Raw genomic sequence first — 19,098 nt, forward strand, 5'->3', positions numbered from 1 at the left:
AGCCAGTTGCATTATCTGGTCAATTTGGAAAAGCATCGTTTGGATAAATGATGTCCCACAGATCTTCAAAAAATAGCTTTTTGAAAAACCTTAATACCAGAGATAATTGCCTTTAAAGTATGAGCATATTAGTGTCATTACCAAAAACAAGCCATGGCTTACCGACTGTGAATTTTCTCTGAGTTCTGAATCTGTCGATATCAAGCTCAGATCACTTAAACAAAGTGACTGGTTTGTCTCCTGTTGACAGAGTGGAAAATTTTACACCATTAATTTGTAAATCCATCATAAATTACCCAAATTATAACCCAAACCTATCCTCTTTAATAGAATGGATGGTATCCTGTAATTAACACAAAGCCAGTATTTAGTGTCCCATGCTGCTTTCAACAGATGCAAATGTTCGATTACAACAATCTGCAGACTTGACAAAGTGACCCAGAAGAGTCCAAAAGCACATGAAACCCAGATCCCTTCCACTGGTCCAATAGAAAGCATTGTACACTGCATTGATCTGAATAGACTTAATGGGGCTAAAATCCCAGCCTTGCCAGGTCCGTACAATGTGCGGACAGACCCGGCGAGGCCTCGCAAAAGCAGTTTTTGGAGCTTTTCCAATTGACAGATCCTCTGTATCCCCGAGAGAAGGACATTCGTGCGGGCGAGACTGGGCTAGTTGCCCAATTCATGCTCAGCGAATGTCCTTCAAACTCTTACGCTTGGTAATAGCAGGCGCATAGCCTACTTTTACCAGCGAAAGAGTTTTAAAACAAAAATTAAATTTAAAAACACTGTTAAAAATCCTGTTCATTAAGGTATGTTTATTTCAAACCATATTAAAACACAAAAAAATTCAAGAGATTTTTTCTAAAACATTTTAACTTTAAAACAAATTAACTTTAATTTCAATTTGTTTATTTATAATGTGTGTTTCTTGTTTTAAGCGTTTATTCACATTGATAATAATGGGAACTCAAAAATAGAGCTCCCATTATTATCAATGAGAATACTGCAGCGTGATTGGTGGTCCAGGCCCACATGACTCCAGTACTTTCATGCGTATGGGGAAGTCCTGTCCCCGTACGCTACGCATCGAATGAAGGCCTCCGACCGCAATCGAAGGTGCCTCCGGGACCATCAGGTATTTTCGCAAAAACATTTTCGGGTCGGAGGCTTTCGTCCAAAGTAAGCCGGAATTTCAGTCCCAATAACTTGGCACATCTCATTAATAAACCAAAATGAGAGAAATATACGTCACTCCTTGATCCACACACCCTATGGTGATTAAATCCTTTATCAAGATTAACAGACTGATTTCAACCCATCTCCACAATGATCTTTAGTACAAGTTTAATGCATATGGCATTCTTCATCAATACTCTATATGTAATTCAATTTTGAAGAAGCAAATTTTTAAAAAGCTAAATACTACCATTTTTATTTCTAAGCACAGTTCTAAAGGCGACGCTTCACCAAACACATTAATCCATCACTTTTCCTTTCTGGCAGACCAGCTTGTGCATTTCCAACATTTTCTGCTTTTAATTTCAAAAAACAATGTTTTTCCAATACCTCACCGACTCAACCTCCTCCACAAGCAAGTGGGTCAAACGTGAACCTTCTATTGTATTTTACATGATTTCCATGTGAAAGGTGAAAGACTGGTCAAGCAGCTGAGAGCACGCTCCAACTGTTGGCACCGAGAGAGATCCCGAGGAACACAAGTCTGCAGCTACTAACCTCATTCACGGAATTCTGGTTCGACACAATAAATGGGTTCTCTTTGTCATGGGCTTTCATGTGACTCTTGAGACTATACTGTGTGCTGAAAGACTTCTCACAGCCATCGCTAGGGCAGAAGAAGGGTCGCTCACCTGTAACACAACACAACAAGCAATTCGGTTTCAAATTCCAGTCACTTTTGGAAATTCACACATCAGATTCCATCTCAAGAGACCAAAAAATATAGTTTGTTGTACTAAAACATTTGCAATGGTATTTGCACAAACGGGTACATTACATTTGGACACAAGGCAGTTTTACTTGGTATTTTAAGTAAGAGATATGTGGGAATCATCATATTCCAGCTCCTTCTGCCCTTCCTGTAGCATTCACCATATCCAGCTGAATTCTATCAATCTGCAGCCCTGAATAATTCTTCCTTTCACGTTCCTGCTTTCCTCAATGGGAAACTACTTGGTGATTCCCCAAGGCAGAGAATACTGGTGTGGAAAACTGCAGGCACCATCTTGCTGGGGTTTGCTCACATTCTGTGAGGATCTATCTTATTAAATAACTTTGAATAGTCTGAATGGTTACCAATAGCCATTCAACGATCCAAAATGGTGGGGTACTGCCAATGTCTTTTTGTAAGAGCGCCATGTATGAAGTTTTTAAATGGTGAAGTCATCGACAAGACAACACTGTTTAAACTCTTCAAACATATTTGAAAATAGTACATTCTTGCAATACACAGATGCTTCCAAATGAACAGTTTACAGCAAGATGATCTATTATTGGGCATGCACTGAGGAGTGGAGTGGCCCTTCTGGGGCAATTGATCTATACATAAAATAGAAAAAAATGGCAGCATATTTTGCTAACCGTGGTTTAGAATGGGTCTAATCGTTAAAGTAATCCTCCTTGTTTTCTGAAGTCTTTTTTGAATATGGAAAATACCATAAAAGCTGCTAAATCTTTGAAGCAATCTTCCCAACATTGAGTACTAATTTTGAAAGATTTATAAATGCTCCAAAAAATATCAGGAACATTTAAAATATATTGCATTACATTTTAACACAGCTGTATGTTAAACCAATACCCGATTTTCCTGTGTTGCATGAAATACGGCTGTGTAATGTTACAGGGACTATATGGTGTCAAGACCAATGCTACAGGAACATTTCAGGAGGCAATTCAATTTCACATCAATGAAAACACAGGTAGGTTTCAGAATAGTTTAACTTTAGAGGGGCACACCTCTAAATATAAAGTGATGTTTTTGAAAGTTCATTTACTTTGCTACGTCTTGCATACTTTGTCATTGACCAAACAAAACATAATAATTTCCTGCAATGTGCAGAAGCTATAGTTCCACACCTGAAGGTGCCATAAGTTAGCAATTCACAAATGTGTGTTCTGGTTTTATTGCTAACAATTGCTCAGAAACAAACACTGCAGCCCCTTCTGTCCCCTCCCTCTAAAAAGTTTAAGCAGAAAACACTTAAAAAGTCAGTGGATAGGAGAACTTTAGTAGTGTCTTTAGTATTTTGTTACAAAAGAAAACACTCCCATCAAAAAAATACCGTACAAGTGAACCCATGTAAACTCTTAATTTAGCAGAAAAACACACATGCATCTGTGGGATGGGTTGAGTGAAGAGTTTTCTAACATGAGATTATCAGCTGTTATGCAGAAGAATTTCTGTTGATAGAGAATAGGCTGTGCATACCTCACTAAAGCTCTGCTCTGTCCCAAACGGGGAGAAAGGGGGGATAAAATAAACACTGGATTGATTACCTGTGTGCGTTCTGACGTGTGTTCTGAGATGGTGACTGGCAGCAAAGGCCTTCCCACAGCCGTCATGATCACACCTACAAATGCAACACAAAGAACCATAGAATCCCTGATCACTCCTGTACCACACACAGCCCACTATGAAAATAGCTGTCGTGTTTAAATTTGGAAACGGCAGTTCATATTTCCTGTCTCAAGATTTAAAAGTACTGCAGTTTTGAATATGTCAATGACATGGTGTATAATTCTACATTTTTAAAAAGATGTTATGGGGGTAGAGAAAGAATGTGAAGTCTCAGTCAGGATTTAAAAAAGTATCCAAATAGTTGTTAATATTTTTTTTGAAAGACTCTCCTGTAGCTGGCTGAAGAACATCTCGTATGATGGGAGTCTTTTCTCTGAAGCAACCAAGACAGACAGTAATGGAGTGCGCCCATTAAGCAGCCACCATTCCAGTAAATAATGTTTTGAAAAAAAATGCTTCTGATTAAATCATTAATGAGTTTGCCATTGGGGGGCAGCTTTGAGCATCACAAAACATGGCAGGGGTGGCTTTTACAAAAAAAACAATGCTCTCTATTGGCCTCGATCAACTCACGTCATGCTGGAATCAATGGCGCCTGTTTGACACTCCGCAGTATCTCACCATGAACTGCTGTTTTTTGCTGGCAGCTGAGAAACAGTACTCTTAAAAAGCTCAGTGTTGCAACATAGATATCTGTTTAAAAAACACTTGCCTTTCCTCTCCTGAAGGCAGCAGCTTATGCTGTGGTCATTTTTACTGATGGCGGCAGCTTTCTAGTGTGAAAGCCCACAAGGTGTCAACTGACTGTTCACACAGACGCACACATCCAGATAACTCACTCGATAGCCATTCAGAATGGCAACTCTAATTGAATTTATTTTTTGAAAATAAATCTCCCCTGCCTAAGCACACAAAGGTTTTTACCCTTCCCTCCTCCAGTAACCTTGCTAACTGGCTTATGTTGAAATTCTTACTTGATGCCTACACTGTGCATCCTTAGCTGCTGTTACATTTGCTTCGTTCTATAGCCAGCTTCGTTAAGACCGGCAGCAGGAAATCCATTTTTATTTTGGAAAGGCAGGCAGGTTTAGAGGATTGAGGACACCTGTTTCGTTGACCTCGCACACCGGGATTTGGCAACTTTAAATCAAGACAAAAGTAGCTTTTGATAGTTAGCTGGTGGTTTTTTCCCCATACTGTTATTAATCTCTAGCATGAGATGTTAAATCGAGGCCTGGGCTGCCCTCTCAGGTGGATGTAAAAGGTCCCAAGTCACTATATTCACAGGAGAGTTCTCCCTAGTGTTTTGCCCAACATTTATCCTTCAATCAACAACTTAAAACAGATGATCTGCTCATTTATTTAACTGCTGAGTGTAGATTCTTGCTGTGTGAAAATTGGTTGCCACATTACAACAGTAAATACATTTTGTTTTAAAAAGCACTACATTGGCTGTAGCGCGATTTGGGACGTCCAAAAGTTGTGAAAGGCGCTACATAAATGCAAGTCTTTCTTTAACAGCATCTACAGATTTACTAAATAAACCACACATTTTTTTTTGAAACACAGAAATCTGCGCATCCGGTTGATCACCTGTATAGAAAGACACGATTACATAACATGCTCCCAGATATGGAGACAAATAAAATAGCAGCGGTGCCAAACTAAATAACTTGAAATGTCAAAAACGGAGACTCCTATCTGTGCTGCATCTATTGCGTGTCATGGTGAATTGATCATGAAAACGATTAGAAGTCCAGTTCAGCTGGCTTAATCATGGAATCTGGAGAACTGTACGACACTAAGCATAGGGCTTTAAAGAAAAAAATATAAAATTGAACGATGATGAAATTACAAATTTTTCAGTATTGAAACAGGACATGTAATACAGTCTCAACTGTGTACCAATTACAACATAGCTTTTAAACTCAATGCCAACAGATTAAAGCCGGAATATGGGCTACACGCATTTCATTTAGTTGCAACTTAACTATCCATCCCCTCTGGATTTTGTAAAATGAATTGATCAGAGGCGAATTTCCCCTGCCCCTGGATGAGGGGAAAGAGAGAAAAACGGCGAGGGATAAATATTGGCCACAACACCAGGGAGAACGCCCCTGCTCTGCTTCAAAATAGTACATTAGATTTTGTAAGTCCACCCGAGAGGGCAGACACTCAGTTTAATATTTCATCTGAAGGACGCCACGAGTGTCAGCCTAGGTTTTGTGCTCCAGTCACTGGAGTGGGACTTGAAACCACAACCTTCGGAGTGAGACGAGAGAGTGCTACCCACCTGAGTCACAAATTAGGAAAGGCAAACACGAGCCTGTGGTCCTACCCACATCCCAGTGGTCCCAAATGCCACGTCACAATCTCTCCTGGAAGTGCCCGGGAACATTTGGTGATGACAGAACCAGACTCAGCTGTGATGTCCCTTACTACAGGTAGCAAAGGCCACAAAAAAGGCAAATAGGATTCTAGGTTTTATACATGGATCACTGAATATAAAACAAAAGTAATGTAGCAAGTTGAAGCATTATGTAGTCTGTAGGGCTACATGTGTGGACACCCCGTTAGTGTCGTGGCAAGGGTATAGAGAGGAACACCAAAATTAGATGAATTAGAAATTAGTGATAGAAACATAGAAAATAGGTGGAGTAGGCCATTTGGCCCTTCGAGCCTGCACCACCATTCAAGATCATGGCTGATCATTCCTTCAGTACCCCTTTCCTGCTTTCTCTCCATACCCCTTGATCCCCTTAACCGTAAGGGCCACATCTAACTCCCTCTTGAATATATCCAATGAACTGGCATCAACAGCTCTCTGCAGCAGGGAATTCCACAGGTCAACAACTCAGTGAAGAAGTTTCTCCTCATCTCAGTCCTAAATGGCCTACACCTTATCCTAAGACTATGTCCCCTGGTTCTGGACTTCCCCAACATCAGGAACATTCTTCCCGCATCTAACCTGTCCAGTCCCGTCAGAATCTTATATGATTCTATGAGATCCTCCCTCATCCTTCTAAACGCCAGTGAATAAAGGCCCAGTTAATCCAGTCTCTCCTCATGACAGCCCAGCCATCCCTGGAATCAGTCTGGTGAACCTTCGCTGCACTCCTTCAATAGCAAGAACGTCCTTCCTCAGATTAGGAGACCAAAATTGAACACAATATTCCAGGTGAGGCCTCACCAAGGCCCTGTACAACTGCAGTAAGACCTCCCTGCTCCTATACTCAAATCCCCTAGCTATGAAGGCCAACATGCCATTTGCCTTCTTTACAACCTGCTGTACCTGCGTGCCCACTTTGTGACTGATGAACCATGACACCCAGGTCTCGTTGCACCTCCCCTTTTTCTAGTCTGCCGCCATTCAGATAATATTCTGCCTCCAAAATGGATAACCTTACATTTATCCACATTATACTGCATCTGCCATATATTTGCCCACTCATCTAATCTGTCCAAGTCACCCTGCAGCCTCTTAGCATCCTCCTCACAGCTCACCGCCACCCAGTTTAGTGTCATCCGCAAACTTGGAGATATTACACTCTCTTCCTTTATCCAAATCATTAATGTATATTGTAAAGAGCTGGGGTCCCAGCACTGAGCCCTGTGGCACCCCACTAGTAACTGACTGCCATTCTGAAAAGGATCCGTTTATCCAGACTCTCTGCTTCCTGTCTGCCAACCAGTTCTCTATCCACGTCAGTACATTACCCCCAATACCATGCGCTTTGATTCTGTACACCAATCTCTTCTGCGGGACCTTGTCAAAAGCCTTTTGAAAGTCCAAATACACCACATTCACTGGTTCTCCCTTGTCCACTCTACTAGTTACATCCTCAAAAAATTCCAGAAGATTCGTCAAGCATGATTTCCCTTTCATAAATCCATGCTGACTCGGTCCGATCCTGTCACTGCTTTCCAAATGGGCTGCTATTTCATCCTTAATGATTGATTCCAACATTTTCCCCACTACTGATATCAGGCTAACCGGTCTATAATTACCCACTTTCTCTCTCCCTCCTTTTTAAAAAAAGTGGCATTACATTAGCTACCCTCCAGTCCATAGAAACTGATCCAGAGTCAATAGATTGTTGGAAAATGATCACCAATGCATCCACTATTTCTAGGACCACTTCCTTAAGTACTCTGGGATGCAGACTATCAGGACCCGGGGATTTATCAGCCTTTAATCCCATCAATTTCCCTAACACAATTTCCCACCTAATAAGGATATCTTTCAGTTCCTCATTCTCACTAGACCCACTGTCCCCTAGTACATTTGGATGGTTATTTGTATCTTCCTTTGTGAAGACAGAACCAAAATATTGGTTCAATTGGTCTACCATTTCTTTGTTCCCCCTTATAAATTCACCTGAATCCGACTGCAAGGGACCTACGTTTGTCTTTACTAATCTTTTTCTCTTCACATATTTATAGAAGCTTTTGTAGTCAGCTTTTATATTCCATGCTAGCTTACTCTCGTACACTATTTTCCCCTTCTTAATTAAACCCTTAGTCCTCCTCTGTTGAATTCTAAATTTCTCCCAGTCCTCAGGTTTCTTGCTTTTTCTAGCCAATTTATATGCCTCTTCCTTGGTTTTAACACTACCCTTAATTTCCCTCGTTAGCCATGGTTGAGCCACCTTCCCAGTTTTATTTTTACTCCAGACAGAAATGTACAATTGCTGAAGTTCATCCATGTGATCTTTAAATGTTTGCCATTGCTTATCCACCATCAACCCTTTAAGTATCCTCTGCCAGTCTATTCTAGCCAATTCACACCTCATACCGTCGAAGTTACCTTTCCTTAAGTTCAGGACCCTAGTTTCCAAATTAACTGTCACTCTCCATCTTAATAAGGAATTCTACCATATTATGGTCACTTTTCCCCAAAGGGCCTCGCACAACAAGATTGCTAATTAGTCCCTTCTCATTAAACATCACCCAGTCTAGGATGGCCAGCTCCCTGGTTGGTTCCTCGACATATTGGTCTGGAAAACTATCCCTAATACACTCCAGGAAATCCTCCTCCACCGCATTGTTACCAGTTAGGTTAGCCCAATCAATATGTAGATTAAAGTCGTCCATGATAACTGCTGTACTTTTATTGCACACATCCCTTATTTCTTGTTTGATGCTGTCCCCAACCTCACTACTACTATTTGGTGGTCTATACACATTTGGTGGTCTTCCACTAGCGTTTTCTGCCCTTTGGAATTCCGCAGCTCCACCCATACCGATTCCACATCATCTAGGCTAATGTCCTTCCTTACAATTGCATTGATTTCCTCTTTAACCACCAAAGCCACCCCGCCTCCTTTTCCTTTGTCTGTCCTTCCTAAATGCTGAATACCCCTGGATGTTGCGTTCCCAGTCTTGGTCACCCTGGAGCCATGTCTCCGTGATGCCAATCACATCGTATCCATTAACTGCTATCTGCGCAGTTAATTCATCCACCTTATTCCGAATACTCCTCGCATTGAGGCACAGAGCTTTCAGGCTTGTCTTTTTAACACACTTTGCCCCTTTTGAATCTTGCTGCAATGTGGCCCTTTTTGCTTTTGGCCTTGGGTTTCTCTGCCCTCCACTTTTACTATTCTCCTTTCTATCTTTTGCTTCTGCTCCCCTTCTATTTCCCTGCATAGATTCCCATCCCCCTGCCATATTAGTTTAACTTCTCCCCAACAGCACTAGCAAACACTCCCCCCTAGGACATTGGTTCCGATCCTGCCCAGGTGCAGACCGTCCGGTTTGTACTGGTCCCACCTCCCCCAGAACCGGTTCCAATGTTGCAGGAATTTGAATCCCTCCCTTCTGCACCATTTCTCAAGCCATGTATTCATCTGAGCTATCCTGCGATTCTACTCTGACTAGTACGTGGCACTGGTAGCAATCCTGAGATTACTTCTTTTGAGGTCCTACTTTTTAATTTAACTCCTAGCTCCCTAAATTCGTCTCGTAAGACCTCATCCCATATTTTACCTATATCGTTAGTACCTATATGCATCACGACAACTGGCTGTTCACCCTCCCTTTTCAGAATGTTGAAAAGAGGATTAAAACAAGTGATAACCGTTACTATTCCAGTGGAAAAATTAAGTGGGAACCCAAGAGGTTTTCAAATTACAGAAAACTCCTTCACAAAAGGTTGGTAGAAGTGTGGAACTCTGTCCCACAAAAAGCAATAGTTGCTCGTTCAATTAATAATTTTAAATCTGAGATCAATAGGTTTTCGCTAGCCGAGGGTATTAAGGGACATGGAGCCAACGCGCACGGAGGGAATTCGGATACAGATCAGCCAAGATCTCACCGAATATCTCAAATGGGCTGAATGGATTACTACTGTTCCCAAGTTGAGGTGGTGAATAGTGAGAGATTGTTTACATGGATCATCAGACTGTGGATGAGCATCACTAGAAGGGGGAGGTCAGAAAAATCTCCTTCATATGAAGGATTATTAGAACTTGAAACACTTCAACACAAGTGGCTATTGCGGTAGAGACTAACATTTAAATAGGAATTGTAAAAGTATTTGAAAATAATAGAAAGAGACGACAATGAAATGGGATGAGAGTAAATAGCTTCAATTGAGGAACGAGCACTAGCACTGAATGGCCTTCTCCTGTACGCGAGTCCAAATGGCCTCCTCCTGTACGCAAGTCCTGTGCTGTAACCATTCTATGATTCTACACAAGCTGTGAAACCCTTTCAAAAAAACGGTAGTGTAGTGGTTGTGTTACGGACTAGCAATCCAGAGGAGTGGACTAATGATCCAGGGACACGAGTTCAAATCCCACCATAGCAGCTGAGGAATTTAAGTTCAATTAAATAAATCTGGAAGCTAGTACCAGTAATGTTGATCATGAAACTACCAGATTGTCGTAAAAGCCCATCTGGTTCATTAATGTTCTTTAGGGAAGGAAATCTGCCATCCTTACCCGGTCCGGACTGTGTGACTCCAGACCCACAGCAAGGTGGTTGACTCTTAACTGCCCTCAAATGGCCTAGCAAGCCACTCAGTTGTTCAAGGGCAATTAAGGATGGACAATAAATGCTGGCCTCATCAGTGACGCCCAGGTAGATCGATAAGCATCACCGAAAACAAAGTCTGAAGCCATCTGAGAACTTCAACATACTACAGCGCCTGTGACTAGTCGTCAAACCAAGAGTTCCTCAGATATCAAAGCAGGCCACAGGGGGCTTTACCATTTTGGGGTGGGAAGATGAGAAGGCAGAAATCTAGACTAGTTAAAGTAATAGAACTCTGCAAACTCTTCTTTTATAAAATGGTTTCATTTCCCATGAAGGTTTGACATTTGTCCTGAGATAAACAACAACATGTTCAGTCTATATCCAGTAGACTATAAGTGTATATGAAAGCCAGTCAAGTGCATTTCTAAAGTGCAAGTTCATAACCCTCACTAACAAAATATGTATTAACAATGCACATAATGGCAGAAGTTATGGTATAGTGCAGCGTTATTCAGCAGCCAATAGATTTACCAACCCCCCTTAATTCTGAAAAGTTAAGAGTACAAATTTTAAAAACCCAGGAACAGACATCAAGCAGCAAGTTTAAAGTTGACTTTTTAAAATTTCTACCCAATATCAACATTTCAGCCTTTATTCCTGGTTTGGAAATATATTTAATATTTGTAGTTGTGTCAAGTTGGCAGTTGAAAAAGTCATAAGAATGTACTGCAATCGATGGAGACTGGAGACCCCAGACACAGTTATCAGATACTTTCCAGTCTAGCATAATTTTCTAACTGAATGTACGTACAAATTATCAGCTTTATAGAAGAACTGAAGCCCTGTAGAAAGCTTTTACCTAAATGGCTTCTCTCCTGTATGCGTTCGGACGTGCTTCCTCAGGTCACTGAGTGTAGTAAAGTACTTACTGCAGCCTTCTGATTCACAGTTAAATGTTTTCCCTGTGTGAAGCCTCTGATGGGCTTTCAGCCTGGAAATGAAATGGAAATGAAGGCAGTTACTACTGGTGTTCAGAGTTGACAAGCTGATGAGCGATACATTAACAATTACAAAATCACTAGTTACACCAAGCTCTACACATCCCATTTCCATTTCCTTTCCAAATAATTTTTTTTCCAGGAGAACTTCTCAAAACAGAGCTTCTAATGCCTTACTTAAAAGCAGAGTTTAGCACCTAATGTCGTAAATCAAAGGAGGTCTGATCTGTTTGAACAAGTTGGCATCCAAAGAAATAACATCCAGTGTAGCCATCAAGCTTTATTACATTGGAACCACTTTAATACAGTACCAATACATTTTGTACACCATTAATTAACCTCAAATTACTATCCATCAATGACAGACCAGAGACTACTCGAATTTTATTACAGTATTACATAAAACCCACACCAGAAAATTCAAGTTTTCAAACCTGCTGGGTATATTTTCAGTTACTGTGGTTATACAGTATAAAAATCCATCCACAACCCTACTTTACTGAAATGGTAGTGATGACATTGGACAGTCATTTCCCATTGCTGTAGGTTGCAGTGCTAGCCCACAAATCAATGGGCTCAATTTTCCCCAATGACATTTTTTGGCATATTTCAAGAGTTACGCGCGTTTTTTTGGCCCTGACTACGCCAAAAAAACTTGCAAGTTTCACCATTCTAATTTTTTTTTTAATTGGCTCCGCGCAGCCTATCCTTTAGCTTTGGGAGATGGAGCCTAATGTCTGTGCTGAAAAAATGAAGCCCCCTCTTCTGCGCATGCACAGGAAAAAAAAAGGTGTTTTCTTTTAAAAACGTGACTGCTATGGGCGTGCATGCCCAGTATACCACCCAGTCTGCATTCGGCCATTTTTAAAGAGCCAGCCAAGTGTGAGAACTTTAATTCTCAGTGGAAAAATCAGAGCTGCAATTTGCAACGTGGCTCAAGGACCAAGAATTTCTCTCAGGACAAAGTGGACTAGTTACTGTGATTGAGGGCAGATGGCACGAGCTGGACACCAGCAAAGGTCACAAAGGTTTCACCAAAAGAAAAGAAACAACGCTGGAACCAACTTGCAAAAGATTACTGTGCAATGGTGACCACCACAAAATCTGGTGGCCAGTGTAAAAAGAAGTGGCAGAGCCTTGGTCAATTTAATTAATATTTTCATTTATTCACTGGAATTGCAATTGTAAGTGTGGCCATCTGTATGTCCCACCCAGCAAAAAGACACCCTCTCTAAAAAGTTGTATTTTCGTCGTTGCAAAGGATGGTGGCACACAACAAAAAGAAAAGAGAACGAACTCGAACAGGAGGCGGCCCGACAAATCTGCACCACTGACACACTTGGAGGACAGGGTCGCTGCTTTGATGGGTCCTGCCTGGAGAAAAGCAACCACGACGGAGGGAGCAAGTCTTGCAAATTCCATACTCTCTGGAGGTGGTGAAGGTGCTGCCCATTTAGGTGCCAGCCCCTTTCCCGAGTGGTACGAGTGTTTGGACATTCCATGGTTTTGCACAGTCCGAGGCTGTAGGTCCCAGTGGAGTGCAGCAAGGCCCCACCGTCCGAGGCTGCAGGTCCCAGTGGGCCACACCCAGGATGAGGAGGGTAAGGAGAACTCGATAGCGCTCTCCTGAGGTGCAGGATCTAACAGATGTGGTTCAGACGATGTCAATGAATGCGGAGAGCATTGACCTTACGCGATCACACCTGGACACCATCAGTAGGGTGTGTGATGATGTATCAGGACTGTCGGGAGAAGTAACAACACGCTCATGAGAAATGGGAACACTGTCCGGAAACGAGGGAGGGAATGTCGCAGGTAGCTGCTGCAATAAGGGAACATACCCAGACCCTGCGCGCATTGACAGAATCAACTGCCACTCCCACTCCAATCCCCAGATCAGCCTCTGAAGAGGCCCAAGCCAGGCCTTCCATATTACCGCCTGCCCACGCCCCATCAAGTGCGCATTACCCGAGATGCTTGAAAGAATAAGGTTGGTACCAATCCGAGAAACACTGCACCACCACCTGCGGGCAGGGGTGGAGTCACCAAGACTCAAGTGCAGCGGGCAGTCTCAGAATAAAGGTGGAGGAGAGATGGGTGCAGCCTTTCTTTGCTGCTGCTATTATTGTTGTTACTGTTGTAACTGTTCTCATATTAAAAGTTTTTTGTAAGTGATACAAATTTACAAGTTTAAACGATTGTAAATGATCTTAACTGAAAACTTAAAAAATATTCTTGCATCGAACTTTAAAGTTAAGTACAAACAAGTGTTAAACTTTTGAATAAAATATATTTTAAATGATAACTGAATCATTTCCATTATTTGTTCTATTAACACAACATTACAGAACAGGTCCAAACAAACATGGTCCATTTGGAATAGTCTCCGCTGAGCCTTCAGGATCAAAGCGTACACGGATGATCTGCTGGTGCAAGGCTCGAGCAATCGTTAAAAGGGGCACGACAGCTCGCCCTCCCCCGCTGTTGTGCTGCGGATTCAGGTAGTTGCATGGCTTCCTCCTCCTCCTCCTCCTCATCAGCCAGTCGCAGCTCAGGTGGGTCTTCTATTACCAGCTGTTGCTGCCTCATGATGGCTAAATTATGCAGCATGCAGCACACAACAGTGAACTGACCGACAATCTCAGGGGAGTATTGCAAGTAGCCTCCAGAATGGTCCAAGCATCGAAAACAATGCTTTAAGATGCCAATGGTCCTCTCGATTATGCTGCACGTCGCAATGTGCGACATGTTGTATTCCCGGTCAGCTTCTGTCCGGGTTACGCGTAGGTGCGTCCTGAGCCAGGTGGCGAGGCCTTGCCCTTTGTCTCCCAGCAGCCAGCTCTGCCCTTCTGGCTGCTACTGAAACATGGCAGATATAGCATTCTCGCATCAACTGACATGATGCGATGCACATTGTCACAGACAAGCTGCACATTCACGGAGTGGAAACCTTTTCTGTTCTTGTACATCTCGGAATCCTCCAAAAGGTGCTCGCAAGGCAATGTCGGTACAATCAATGCAGCCCTGTACCTTTGGGAAGCCAGCAATCCTGGAGAAGCCCACAGCCCCGTCACGCATTGCCTGGGCAGTTATGAGGAACTTTATGTAGTTTTGCCTCCAGGCATTTAGTGCAGCAGTCACTGCCGAATGCAGATATGTGTTGCATGTTGATAAATGGCGCACACATCCCCAGTTGTGACCTGGAACGATCCAGATGCATAGAATGAAAGTGCAGCTTTAAGTCCTTTGTCCTGCTGTTTTGAGCTTCTTGCAAAGCTACAATTTAATTATGGGGGAAATATTGAAAATGCCATACCTCGTGCAAGCCTTCTGCATGATGGTGCTGCGGAGGAAAAGATTGATTAGGCAGCATCACCGTTAACCTTTACTTCAACTGACAAAGCAATCCTCCTGACGCTTCTAGGGTGCAGGTCTGCTTTTACTAACTCACAGATCTCGGCTACAATTTCTTTGAGGAAACACAGCCGACTCACAGTGTGCATCACTCAGGTGCAGGAATGAACGCCCGTCTCGATATACCTAATGTGGGCAAGGCCTTCTGCCCATCATCCTACGTGCTCTGATGTTCCTCAAGTGATGCTGCCTAATCAATCTTTTCCTCTGCAGCACGCAGAAGACTTGCACGAGGTATGGCATTTCATTATTGTCCCCATAATAAAATTGTAGCTTTGCAAGCAGCTCAAAACAGAACAAAGGACTTAAACCTTCTCTCTCTCTTCTTTCCCCCCCCACCCCCCCCCCACCCCCAAGGTCAACGCCCTAGAATGGACCACACCCTGGTCTGCACATGTGTATTAGGCTTGCTTAGAACGGGAAGCTGGGCATTCAATGACGACATTTGGGGCAACGAAGTCTAATGCAATTCTTTAATTTTTTTTTTTTTTTCCCCCAACGTACCACCCCACCGACCGAATATCTCCTCACCAGGCTCGAGGGTCGGCCTCGCTCCCTTGCCCGGACACGGGCTTGGCGTCCATCCCTCCACCCCGGGCTTCTTTTGAAGTCGCTGTATTTATAAGGGTTCTCATCCCTTTAGTTCGGCTTCCATGCCCCCCATCCCAGGCTTCTTTTGAAGCCGAGCCCGTATCTGCCGGCTGACGCTCTGACCCTCGAGACCGGTGAGGAGATGTTCGGTGGTGGCGTGGTACTTTGAAATAAATCAAAAATTAATTGCATTAGATTTTCATTTTCTCCCTTTTGACTTTGAAAAAAATAAGCTTCACAATGCATATTTTGTGTCACTTGACTCCCTCCAAAACTTTGCATAAAAACAGTTGCGTCTTTCTGCACCGATTTTTTAAATGTGTGCTGTTTTTTCTTAAGTGCCGAGAAGGTTTTTTGGGTGTGGTCCAAGGAGAAATGTAAACTTGCTTAAATGTGAAAAACTGGCGCAGTCATGACAAAAAAATACTAACCTAAAAAAAAAATCGTAACTGAGTTACGCTGGTGCGGAAACTTGGAAATGTTAATTTAACGGCAAACAAAAAGCAGCGCACGGCAAAAAAACGGCCCAGTTAACTGGGGAAAATGGAGCCCATTGTCCCTACCGCATTCATTCCCAGGGCGTCACAGATAGTGCCACCCGTTCTTGTACTAGCAGGAGGTTGACTCCTAAAAAGGATTGTGCACACAAGCAGTCTAAAAATAAAAAATTGAGGGGGAAAACCAATCAAAAATAATGAGACCACAGTCGGTCAGCTGGAATGCCAAAATTCATGTCTTTCTTTTCGGCACTGGATATTGTTCGCTTTTGTAATGGAATCACCCTGGAGCATAGAGAGCTGTTTGAGCAAGAAGCAGTGACTGCAAATTCTTAGAGTTCCTTTTCAAAGTGGCATTGTATCATAAACACAGAACAAGGCCAACATGAAACAGCATAATTATTTTTGGCACAAACTCTTCAGACTGAACATATGCACCCTTTCAAGTAGCTCAGTGGATTCCAACACTTTGCGAATTCTGTCCAAACTAATTGAATCAAAAATAGCTCCCTCTGTCAGTTTTATGTTGCGAGAAATTGAGCAAAATTTTGACAGGTGATCAGTTAGGAGTTCCACTGTCAATGGATGGCAGAGACAGAAAGGAAGAAACATTTTACTGCTAATAAGCAGTAGCTTAGCATATGTAATGATGGCCAACTCCAGTCTACTGCCAAGTTCTTTTTCTCTCATTGATCACACCCCTCACCTCAAAGTTAGAAAGGTTTTATCTATTGGGAGAATTAGATTACTGCTGAACTGCTTAAAACCCCATACCCAATAAATCAAAAATGTACAAGTAGTAACTGGTGGATATTTTTATTTACAGTCTCTCGACCCCTCCATTGTCCCTGATTTTCACACTGCTTGTTAGACATCCAGTACTGGATGAGTAGAAATTTCCTCCAGGTAAATATTGGGAAGACAGACGGCATTGTCTTTGGACCCCGCCACAAATTCCATTCCCTAGCCACCGACTCCATTCCTCACCCTGGCCACTGTCTGAGGCTGAACCAGGCCGATCACAACCTTGATGTCATATTTGACCCCGAGATGAGCTTCCGACCACAAATCTGCTGCATCACTAAAACTGCCTACTTCCACCTCCACAACATCACCCTAGTCCGCCCCAGCCTCAGCTCAACTGCTGCTGAAACCCTTATCCATGCTTTTGTTACCTCTAGACTGGACTATTCCAAAGTTCTTTTGGTCGACCTCCCATTTTCCATCCTACATAAAGTTGAACTCATCCAAAACTCTGTCGCCCGTATCCTAACTCGCAAGTCCCATTCACCCATCACCTCTGCTTGCCGGTATACAATGGATCGTGGTCCGGCAACGCCTCAATTTTAAAATTTTCATCCTCGTTTTCAAAGTCCTCCATGGCCTTGCCTCTCCCGATCTCTAATCTCCTCCTGCTCGACAAGCCTTCGAGATATCTGCACTCTTCCAACTCTGGCCTTGTGCATCCTCGATTTTAAATGCTCCACCATTGGTGGCTGTGCCTTCAGCTGCCTCGGTCCCAAGCTCTGGAATTTCCTCCCTAAACCTCTCCACCGTTCGCTCCTCCTGTAAGACACTCCTTAAAACATGCCTCTTTGTCCAAGCTTTTGATTATCGGTCCTAATATCTCCTTATGTGGCTCTGTAGTTAAATTTTGTCTGATAACTGCTCCTGTGAAGTGCTTTGGGGACGTTTTACTACATTAAAGATGCTATATAAATAAAAGTTGTAGTTTCTGTACTTTAGGCTGTATGCAATTGTATTAAAATATAATTTAATATATCTTTAAAGTCTAAAGGAAGCTCTGCAATATCCCTCTATTTTTATTTTTATCTAAGGAGGGGGGGGGGGGGAAGAGGAGAAGTTATTTTTAAAAACCTTTGATGCAAAGGACTGAAACGATTACATGGAGTGGTTGTGTCACAGCTGGGGTCAGCTGTTCCCTAGGATAAGCTCAATGCACTGTAGAGGAATCGAAAATTAATGCATAGATACCACACTGGATTAGCCCAGTTGTTTTAAGGTCATTGTAAATACAAAGTGAGCAGCTGTGCGACTGACCGGCCTACTTGCAGGTAAAAGCCACCTGCCACTTTTTCCTGCTACTCCCTGCCTCAATTTAAAAAAATAATGAAGGCTTAAAACAGCACTCTTTCAAAACACAAAGTATAAAACTTAAGAAAACTGAAGGCCAACACACAACAATGCCACCGTTTGGAATTGACTGGATCTGGGTTAAGCAACTCAACAAAAGTGGCTGAAGTCCCTTGCATGGCCGTATTCACTAAATCAGTGTTGTCAACAGAAATTGCTGACTAGCCACAGGTGTGGCTGCAGTGACACAGTTTAGCCACATGCATTAATTTTAGTAGAAAGCATTCTGCACGGTTTAGTAACTTGTAAACAAATGTAAATTTATTCTCATCCGTTCCATGTACTGCTTTTATCTGCATAGTGCTACATGTAAGGTGATTGGCATTGAAATGTATCCTGGAATCTAATGTAAACCTGTTCTCATCTGCTCCATGTAATACCCTCATTTGCACAGTACTACATGTAACGTGATTTACAGATTATACTAAACTATACCTTGAAATGAAATGCACGCTCCTGCATTGTATGGAACTGCTGTCAGCATCCATACGAATTGTATGGATTTGCTGACCGCAAGGTATTGAGCTATTTTCCAGTGTATTGTGAAAACTTTATATGAAGTATATTTTTGAAAAAAAGCACGTTCTGCACACAATACAGGTAAATATAGGTCACATGTGTATATTTACTTAACATTTAACACAGTTCAGTAACCAAGGAAGTAAAGCACTCAACGGCCAAAATTCACTCACTCTGCTGTTCGCCTTCACCATTTTACCAACAAATACACAGAACGGTTAATGTTCGCATGCATACACCGTGTGAATACCAGTATCGAGACTACATGCAGCATTAAAATACATTCTTATTGCTCGTTATTTCACCAACTGTCCTTTGCTGCTAAACTCTGGTCAAGTGGCTCACATGTTGAGGGAAAAAACAGTCAGGTTGCCCCAAAGACACGAAGCAGGAAATGAACAAGCTG

General features: G+C 42.4%; 1 protein-coding gene across 1 annotated transcript in view; it reads right to left on the reverse strand.

Moving 5' to 3' along the window:
* Positions 1-19,098, reverse strand: part of mtf1 (metal-regulatory transcription factor 1) — a 96,418-nt gene that overhangs the window by 17,849 nt on the left and 59,471 nt on the right. The window contains exons 5-8 of the mRNA XM_070899222.1: positions 11,379-11,510; positions 3,520-3,593; positions 1,741-1,874; positions 163-240 (exon numbers count right to left, since the gene is read on the reverse strand). Of these exons, the coding sequence (XP_070755323.1) occupies positions 163-240; positions 1,741-1,874; positions 3,520-3,593; positions 11,379-11,510 (418 nt within the window). The remainder of the gene's footprint in view (positions 1-162; positions 241-1,740; positions 1,875-3,519; positions 3,594-11,378; positions 11,511-19,098) is intronic.

This window comes from Pristiophorus japonicus, chromosome 14 (genome assembly GCF_044704955.1).
Source record: "Pristiophorus japonicus isolate sPriJap1 chromosome 14, sPriJap1.hap1, whole genome shotgun sequence".
Taxonomy (NCBI): domain Eukaryota; kingdom Metazoa; phylum Chordata; class Chondrichthyes; family Pristiophoridae; genus Pristiophorus; species Pristiophorus japonicus.